This window comes from Opisthocomus hoazin, chromosome 1, assembly GCF_030867145.1.
Source record: "Opisthocomus hoazin isolate bOpiHoa1 chromosome 1, bOpiHoa1.hap1, whole genome shotgun sequence".
In the NCBI taxonomy this organism is placed as follows: Eukaryota; Metazoa; Chordata; class Aves; order Opisthocomiformes; family Opisthocomidae; genus Opisthocomus; species Opisthocomus hoazin.
The window spans coordinates 38382175-38391857 of NC_134414.1; the positions used below are offsets into that span (position 1 = coordinate 38382175).

General features: G+C 55.7%; 1 protein-coding gene across 2 annotated transcripts; it reads right to left on the bottom strand.

Annotated features, from left to right (window-relative positions):
• Positions 1-5103: 5103 nt before the first annotated feature.
• Positions 5104-9479, bottom strand: PCDH8 (protocadherin 8). 2 transcript variants are annotated; one of them, XM_075432817.1, is made up of 3 exons: positions 6964-9479; positions 6596-6803; positions 5104-6135 (listed from the first exon to the last, which is right to left on the bottom strand). In XM_075432817.1, the coding sequence occupies exons 1-3, from the start codon at positions 9376-9378 to the stop codon at positions 5762-5764; spliced, it is 2997 nt and encodes a 998-aa protein (XP_075288932.1). In that variant the 5' UTR covers positions 9379-9479; the 3' UTR covers positions 5104-5761. The 2 variants fall into 2 exon arrangements, with proteins under 2 accessions (XP_075288932.1, XP_075288848.1); XM_075432733.1 differs by having other exon boundaries at positions 6596-6806.
• Between the last annotated feature and the right edge of the window lie 204 nt (positions 9480-9683).

The following is a 9683-nucleotide window of genomic DNA, read 5'->3' on the forward strand; positions in this document are numbered from 1 at the left end:
GGGCCCATGGATTTGTGGGCATTCAGATTGCTTAAACGAGTCATGGGAACGTGAAGCTGGAGATGGAGAGAAGGGTGAACCATTCCCTTTGGTGACAGCGCACCCATCTGAATTTTCACATCCACAATGTGTGTGTCTATGTGTAAGGCAGGTGCTTAATCTGCTGTGATACACGATGGCAAGAAAGCCAATGGGATCCTGGGATGCATTAGGAGGAGTGTGGCCAGCAGGTCGAGGGAGGTTCTCCTCCCCCTCTACACTGCCCTAGTGAGGCCCCATCTGGAGTCCTGTGTCCAGTTCCGGGCTCCCCAGTTCAAGAAAGATGAGGAGCTACTGGAGAGAGTCCAGCGGAGGGCTACGAGGATGATGAGGGGACTGGAGCTTCTCTCCTTCTGAGGGTGACGGAGCACTGGAACAGGCTGCCCAGGGAGGTTGTGGAGTCTCCTTCTCTGGAGATATTCAAGACCCGCCTGGACCAAGGTCCTGTGCAGCCTACTGTAGGTGACCCTGCTTCGGCAGGGGGGTTGGACTAGATGACCCACAGAGGTCCCTTCCAACCCCTACTATTCTGTGATTCTGTGATTCTGTGAAAGTAGTCAGTGCAGTTATGGGAGACTGGGGAGCGATTTCACTAAGAGAATGCAGGTGCCTACGGTGAGAAGAGCCAGAGAGCCCTCTGACCAGCCCTCGTTGTCTGCCACAGGAGTGTAGACACCCACGCGTTGGCCACAAAAGGCACATCTGTGTGAATCTCCAGCTGAATCCCATTTTGATGTGTTTCTGCCTTCAAGGCTTGGTCCAGGCAGCATTTCTGAGCATCTCTCACACATGTTGAGATCACAGGATTAAACCCTCGTCCCTGAGGTCACTAGCCATATCGACTGACAGCATGAGTGCTACCGTCCCATTTTACTAGGAGTTCTGCATCTGCAGAATCCAGAATTAGGCACTTCATGGTGGTGTTTGTCCCCATCTCACACCATTAAACATAAAACAGCCTTGAAGGCATTCAAGAGGCGCAAGGGACAAGAGAAGGTCAGTGGGAATTTGACTTTATTTTTTTGGCTAAAGTGCCACAGAAGACATCTCTGCGATCTTGTCTCCTTGTGTTTGGTGGGTTGACCTTGGCCAGCAGCCAGACCCCCACCCAGCCGCTCACTCACTCCCCCTCCTCAACGGAACAGGGGGAGAAAATTGGATGAAAAAGCTCATGGGTCAAGATAAAAATAGAGAGATCACTTACCAATTACCAATTACTGTCACAGGCAAGACAGATCCGACTTCGGGAAAATGAATTTAATTTATTTACTATTAAAGCAGATTTGGATATCTGCCCAAGGTCTCCAGGGTGGTAGTAGCAAGCCCACAGTCCCAGAACATCTCCAGGGCACTCAGAAGACAAGGCATTTTGTGGCTGTACTGCTGTGGCATCACTGCTGTGTGTCCTGGGTATTGCAGCTACACAGAATCATCGCAGAATCGTTAAGGTTGGAAAAGACCTCAAACATCATCAAGTCCAACTGTCAACCCAACACCACCATGCCTGCTAAACCGTGTCCTGAAGTGCCACATCTACACGTTTTTTGAAAACCTCCAGGGATGGGGACTCCACCACTTCCCTGGGCAGCCTGTTCCAATGCTTCACAACTCTTTCAGTAAAGAAATTTTTCCTAATATCCAATCTAAACCTTCTTTAATGCAACTTGAGGCCATTGCCTCTCGTCCTATCGCTAGTGAGTTGGGAGAAGAGAACAACACCCGCCTCCCTACAACCTCCTTTCAGGTAGTTGTAGAGAGCAATATGCTCCCCCCTCAGCCTGCTCTTCTCCAGAGTTAACAGCCCCAGCTCCCTCAGCTGCTCCTCGTAAGACTTGTTCCCTAGACCCCTCACCAGCCTCATTGCCCTTCTCTGGATGTACTCCAGCACCTCAATCTCCTCGTAGTGAGGGTCTACATCTTCCTGGCTGCACAGGTACACCTGGAAAAGAGGCTGTGGGAATTACCCACTTCTGTGTGTTAGTCCTCTCCCTTGATGCTGAAGAAATTGGACACTGGCCCCTGGTTGTGAGTCTGCTGGCCTCCAGTGGCCTGGCTTGATGCTACTAGGTATCTTCACCTTCATCTAGCCCATTTTGGCTACAGTTCCCTCATTTTGCCACACTGTCAGTACGCTAAGTCAGGTTGTCTCGTGGCGATTGCTAACAGTAAACTACCTGGCAGTGTTTGAAAGCACGTGGGATGAGATTTATTTCACGAAGTGTTGCATGTTCACAACTCAAACGTCTACAGCTGTTACAGGCTGTGTGTAGGGAGGGATGGGGAACTTCTGAGTGCAGTACACCAGACGTATTTTAGCTAGCTGGCTGGTTCAGGAGATGATTCATGCCCTAAAAGTGCCTGTTTCTCTCCACTGGCCCTGAAGGGAGCCAAGAGTGCTTTGCTCCATCACAGGTGACTACCAGAGACTGCTGCAGGCGTAAGCTGAAGCTGGGCGTTTGGGCTTTTGTGATCTCCAGCTGCTGTAGCCAGTTTGAGCTGTGGAATGAATGCTGGCTCAGTGAAAGAGTGCTGCCTCCAGCCCTGTGTCCCTGCTCCGCCTCCTCACCTCGGCCGCCTCAGCCAGGGAAAGGCAGGCGGGAGAGGCCAGCTCTCCACGATGGAGAGGTTGCGTGGCCGCACTGTCTCGTCCACAGCACATGACACAGGCCTGATGCCACACCACGCTTGGCAAATAAATGGAATTTAATTGACAGGTCTGCATTAATTTCTGAAGCATGTTAGCCAAAGTCTCAGTTATGTTAAGCAAAAAGAAAAAAACTAAGACACACACAGATAAACAGCATTGACAGCGCAAACGTTTGATTCAGGGGGCTCTGCCCAGGAGCTAAGCCTCCCCTTTCTACTCATCTGCAGTTGGGATGATGGGTGCTCTTATCTGATGGAGCTTGTGGATTTCCCTCACCTAATTTTGGGCATCTAAAAGTTAAAGGAGTCTGGGCTGCTGCCCCTTGCCCTTATAGGCAAAGGGGAGACCAGAAGCTTCAGTGATGCACCTGAGCTGTCACCATTGCCTGTCTCCAAGCCAAGGCAAGAAGCTCTCAGAGGAGGTCCATAGATTTCCATTAACCAGAGAGTCCCTGCCAAGTGACTGGCTCAGACTTAAATGCTGAGTGGATGAATCCCACATTTTACTGGCAGCACGCAGGACCCCAGACCCGACAGATCCCAGACCCCAACGAGACTGTACCTGCTTGCTGCTGAAAGCTCCTCTGAGAATTGGAACAGGCGACTTTATCTTCCCCCCATTTCAAGACTGCCTCACTCTGGGGTGGCCTGAACTCCTGGCTAGGCAGCGAGGAGTACTGACCCACCTGCAGAAGTGCACGGGCTTTGTTGCAGGCAGCAGCGCGAATTCGGCACCTCAACCCAACGTGAAGAACTGTCCCTCGGCTGTGGTTACCTCCCACCAGCCTCCCCTAGGAGAGCCCAGGGACCTTCTGTGGAGGTCTTGCAGTATGTAATCCAGGGACTTGAACTTGATGAGATAGAACCAGCTTATCAGACTGCCTTCCTTTTTTGACGGAGAGTCTTTCCCTCCCTGCGTTCAGAATTGTGAGTAATTACTTCATATGCGGGTTTGCCGCTCTGCAGCACTGATGATGACCCGGCAGGGAGGCTCCCAGCCTTCCTTCTCAGCATCCACCCTTCAGCCCCAGCTTCAGCTCTAAATTTAACCAAGACCACCCTCTTTTAGTTCGTTAGATGCATCATGATTTTTACTACCAGGTTTAGATGCAGCGCCAGAGACTCTCTACCTATTTTCCTGACCATAAAAGCTCTATCATCACAGACTTTGCTTCCCAGCTGGGTCTTGCACCAGCCTGACCTCAATTCCATTTGGGTACAGCCTCTGAAGCTTTCTGCCCACCACAAATCTTCATGCAGGAGCTTTTATGAAGCTCCTGTTAAAACTCAGCCCCTGTGTGCATGAGAACTTGGTCAAGCTCTGCCATTCTTGCTACGTGTGCTTGAGAAAGCTGGAAGCCGGAGGAGAAAGGGAATTTCTGTCGGTTAAGGGACACGCAGGTGGGATACTGTTTTCTGCTTACATTTTGAGACACGAAGTCTAACAGGGCCTTGTTTATGTCTAAAAAGGCTTTATATTTTCTTTGTGAGTTATCTTCTATACATATGTACCGTAGTAATTAGGCATAACATTTAAGAATTCACAATAAAAACCAAAAACTTTTTCACGTGCAAATTTCTGGATTCTTGATTCGTACAAAATGCAAAATTGTATACACCAAGCCAGCAGCAGTTTTTCCTTTTGAAAAAGTTCAGTCCAATGTTAAAACTCCGACATGTTATCTCTGTTACAAACGTTGCTCCGAGCACAGGAAGAAAAGCTCATGCTTAGTTTGTTTCATTCAGTGCTACGCTATACCTGATTTCAGAAGAGGGATGTGAGAGCTGCTTTTAAATCGAAACCTCGAGGGGAGGGAATTTCAAAGCTCTATATGATTTTTTTTTCAGGCCTTTGTCATTTCTAGGAGGTGGCAAAATATGCAGCACCGACAAACTCAACAGCTATTCTTTCTCCTTTTGAGGCACAAATATAAACCTATACTTTCTTTTGGTGAAGAAAATATACGTACAACAGTGCGAGTTACCGTCCTTGAGCGAGGCTGCCGTGGTGAGGGGTGAAGGTATGAGCGCACACCTATGCAGCTTGGCTCAAATCAACCCCTCAGCCGGATCCCAAAGCCAAGCGCTCGAGGAGCTGCTGATGCGAAGGTGTTTGCACAGCGCGAGCACTTCAGCTGATGGACACAGCTTTCTCTGCTTCGCTAAAGTGACACCGCTTGCCACCGGTCACGGGGGGGGGGCTGGCAGAGCTCAGACCAGGTAGTGAAAAGCAAAGGCCAGCTCCGTCACGCAGCCCTCCCCTAAACCTCCAGTGAGGTACTGCAGAGATGAAGGATAGGCGACACACAAGTAGGATGGTTCACGCTCCTCCCCACTGCATTTCCCTGCACAAAATACTTCTCGTGACCTGTAGAGACCTCTACGCTCCGAAGCATGAAATCCATGAACAGATCCCTCCGACACATCACAAAACCTTTATTAGTGATTACCAGTGACACAGATTACAGGAATCAAAGGCAATTAAATAACATTTAAGTTGACCACAGGCTCAAGAAATACAACTCACATTTGGCAAGGCAAACTTCTCCGTACACTGGGTTGCTTACGTTATTATTACACCGTGAAAGAGGAATTTCCCTTACAAGGTTCTACATACATATTATTATTAATCATTATTATTGTGTCTTTCAGACAGTTCCTTTGGCAAGAATTCCCATTTTTTAAGATTTTATTATATAAAAATATAACCAATTTTCATTATGTACAAACATTACATTACACAATATACAGGTTAAAAACACTACAAAAAATGGCAGGCCATGGGTAAACCAAAAGCAAAAAAAAAAACCCCAATGTAGAAAACATGAAAAAAAAAATTTAAATACTGCACATTTCATAAAAATTACATTACCTACAAACAATTTTTTTCTTTTGTTTGCAAATATCAAACAGTACTGACGTGATTGGAAATCTTTCCCAACGACTTCATTTTTAAGGCACATCTTGCTTATTTACAGGTACGACACCGGATCTGGTCAATAACTTAAAGGCTCTCGGGAGTGACCTAGTCGCGTGCGCGCGGGGACGTGTGTACTCGGGCGGGGGGCGTGCTGGGCTACACTTTGTCAGCCGTGTCAGTCTGGGGACCCAGGTACCTAGTCGAGGGGGCTGGGTAGAGAGGCACCCCGATCTCCTGGAGGTTGGGGAGCCGCGCGGGGCGCGGCGGGGAGAGCAGCGTGATCGTCCGGTCAAAGTCCCTGTGCAGCACTTTCTCGTAGACGCTCTGCAGGCCCACCGTCTTGGGCAGCTGGGCTTGGTAAAAGTTGTCCCTGCGGAGGGGATCCCTGGGCAAGGACGTGCTCTTGCAGAAGGTGGAAAGGGGTGCAGAAGGATGGGGAGGGGGGTGAGGGTTGGCTCGGCCGCAGGAGGGGCTCCAGCAGCGGTCTGAGTGGCCCAGGATCTTGCACTCGGCTGTGCATGCCCACAGACCTAAAGAGAGAGAGAGAGGGGAGAAACCTGTCGTTACTGCAGGAATTAATCCACATCGTCCGTTAATCCTCCGAGTTATCAGTCACAGGATGATTCACTGCACTGACAGCGGGAGCTGGGAGGCAACGCTCTACGGCACAACAAAAAAAACCCACGCTCGGGAAGGCTATCGTTCTGCTACAGAGAGCCCTCACAATCCTAACTTTAAGGGAAGCATTTTGGGGAGGGGAAAAAAAAAAATCCGCAGCCCTACAGCGCTTCCAACGTCAGCTAATTCGCACCGAGAGGAACCAGCACCTCGCAGCCCGCTGCGAAGAGACCGGCAGTTTGAGTCACGCAGCGCCAGGCTTGCCCCTCCTAATAATCGCTGCGCCCCAGGGATGGGTCCCTCCATCCACCTCCCCGTCCGCTCGTCCATCCGTCCGGAGGGGCCAGCCGGCACCGGGGGCCGAGCCCTTACCGTTCTGCATGTGCGTGATGAGGTCTTTCTTCAGGGCATCTCCGCTGACATCCGAGTCGCTGTCGTTGAAGTCGCTGTCGCCTTTGCCGCTGTCTTTGCCGCTGAACTTCTCGGCCTCCCGGCCGGAGATGGTGTTGAAGGAGTGTCCCTTCCAAACGGCCGCCGGGGCAGCGGGCTCCTTGCCGTAGCTCGGAGCGGCGGCGAAACCCTGCTGGGGTGAGGGGGGCAGTGGGGGCGGGGGGGTCAAGGGAGAGGCGAGAGGGGAAGCAGCGAAGGGGAAATCGACATCGGAACGGCACCTCTGCAATTCACACCCTTGGAGGACACCTGCACCCCCCCCAGCCCCCCTCCCGGCAGCAGGACCTTACCTCCCCGCTCGGTCCTCTGAGCCTCTTCTGACCCTCGTAGAGGCAAGCGCTGTCGCTGCTGCTCTCGGCAGTGGAGATCTCTTCGGCAGCCGGAGAGGGATCGGGGCTGGTGAAAGAGGTTTTGCTGGGAAAGGTTCGTACCTCGAACACGTTCCCCCTCTGGCTGCCGTCCTCCTGCCGGCCCTTCTCCAGGTGGGAGATGTCTATCTGCTCCTTCAAGGAAGCGTTGTTTTTCATCTCGTTCCCCTTCTTGCGCCTGTTGCAGGTGGTGGCGATGGTGATTATAGCCACCAGGAGGAGGGTGCAGCTGCCCGCCAGGACGATGATCACGATCAGAGGGATGTCCCATTGCAAAGCCTTTCCTTCCCAGGAGCTGGGCTTGGCTATCTCCTGGATACTGGAAGGAGCAGTGGCGGTCACCAGGAAGTTGACGGTGGCAGTCGTGGCCAGGGGGGGTCTGCCGTTGTCTGTCACAGTGAGGATGACCTTGAACAGCTGTCCCAGCTCTTCAGAGAGGTCGCCCCTCAGCACGATGTCCCCGGTACTCGGGTTGATGGTGAAAACATCCTGCTGGGGCTCTTCCAGGAAGGCGAAGGTGAGCTCGGCATTGGCCCCGTCGTCTGCGTCTCGAGCTTTGATCTGGGCCACCAGGGAGTCGCGGGAGGTCTTGCTGGACACACCAATTTCCACCGTCCCATTGGTGAGCACCGGGTGGACGATGACAGGAGGGTTGTCATTCTGGTCCACCATCCTCACTTTGACAAGGGTGCTGCTGGAGAGCTGCGGGGAGCCACCATCAGTGGCCTGGATCCTCAGGTCCAACTGCTTGAGGATCTCGTAGTTGAACGTCCTGAGGGCATAGATGGCCCCAGTGGCGGGGTCCACCGAGACGTAGGTGGAGATGGGGGCCCCCATGACCTGTGTCTCTAGGAGACGGTAGGTGACCTTACCGTTGTGGCCAAGATCAGGGTCGCGGGCCGCCACGGTGGTGATGTAGGCACCGGGGGGGTTGTTCTCCGGCACGGCCACCTCGTAGAGGGGCTTGGCGAAGAGCGGCGCGTTGTCGTTCTCATCGCTCACCCGCACTGTGTACTGGCGGACAGTCTTGAAGGGCGGCGAGCCCAAGTCCTCGGCCACCACAGTGAGGTTGTACTCGGGGATGCGCTCGCGGTCCAGCGCTGCCGTGGTGACGATCATGTAGCTGTCCTCGTAGGCGCGCTGCAGGGCAAAGTGGTCGTGGCCGCGGAGGCTGCAGCGCACCTGCCCGTTGGCACCCGAGTCGCGGTCCGAGGCGCTGACGAGGGCCACGAAGCTCTCGCTGGCCGCCGCCTCGCTGACGTAGGCCACGCCGGCGGCGCTGGCGGCGCCGCGGAGGGCGCTGATGCTGATGCGTGGCGCGTTGTCGTTGACGTCGGTGAGGCGCACGACGACGGTGCAGGTGGCGGCGCGGGGGCTGGCGCCACGGTCCTGGGCACGCACATCCAGCTCGTAGGTACGGGTGCGCTCGTAGTCCACGGCGGCCTCCAGCGTCAGGCGGCCCGAGCGCGGGTCGAGGCGGAAGAGCCGCCGTGCCTCGGGGGGGACCTGGCTGCCGAAGGCGTAGACCACCTCGCCGTTGGGGCCCTCATCGGGGTCGGCGGCATCCAGGTCGAGCAGCAGGGAGCCCGGTGGCGCGTCCTCGGGCAGCTCCACCGTGACCGAGCCCTGGGCGAAGGCAGGGCTGTTGTCGTTGGCGTCAAGGACGCGGACGTGGACGGTGGCCGTGCCCGAGCGCGCCGGGCTGCCGCCGTCCTTGGCCACCAGCTCCAGCGTGTAGGAGGGCTGGCGCTCGCGGTCCAGCTCCTGGAGCAGCACCAGGTCGGCACAGCGCGCCCCGTCCGCCCGCGTCTGCGCCTCCACGCCGAAGTGGCTGTTGAGGGAGACCTGGAAGCTCTGGATGGAGTTGGAGCCCACGTCCTCGTCCACGGCCACCTCCAGCGGGAGGCGGGTGCCGGGCGCGGCGCTCTCCGACACCTCCAGCGCCATCTGAGCGCGGGGGAAGCGCGGCGCGTGGTCATTGATGTCGCGCACCTCCAGCTCCACGTGCACCAGGCGGTAGCGCTCCCGCCAGCAGCTCACCACGTCGAAGGCCAGCACACACTGCGGCGCCTGCCCGCACAGCCGCTCCCGGTCCAGCCCGGCCTCACCGACGCTCAGCTGCCCATCCTCCTCCCGCACCCGCACCAGCGAGCTGTTGCTGAACTGCCGCATCAGGCGAAAGCTCATCTCCCCCGGCGCCTTCACCGCCACCTCGTCGGCCAGGGTGCCGATCACCGTGCCCGCCGCCCCCTCCTCGTCGGTGCGGTACCTCACCGTCTTGCCGCGGGACAGGGCCAGCAGGCAGGCGGCGGCGGCCAGCAGCCTCAGGGGGCTCATGGCGGCGGCGGTGCGGGGGCTCGGCTCGGCCCGACGGCGCGGTGCGGGGCAGCGCGGTAACGGGCGGGGGATGATAGACGCGCACCACCCGCAACGCACCCGCCACCGCCGCCTGCGCCCCTCCGCGCCGCCGCGCCGCCTTTAATAGACGGCGGTATGCAAATGAGCGGGCGGCGGAGCCAATGGGAGGCGGCGGCGAGCGGGCGGTCCCCCCCTCCTCGCCCCCCGGCGGTCCCCGACCCGCGGCGGCTCCGGCAGCCGGCGGGAGCGGGGCGCGGGGCGCACGCCTTTGTTTCCTCCAGCTC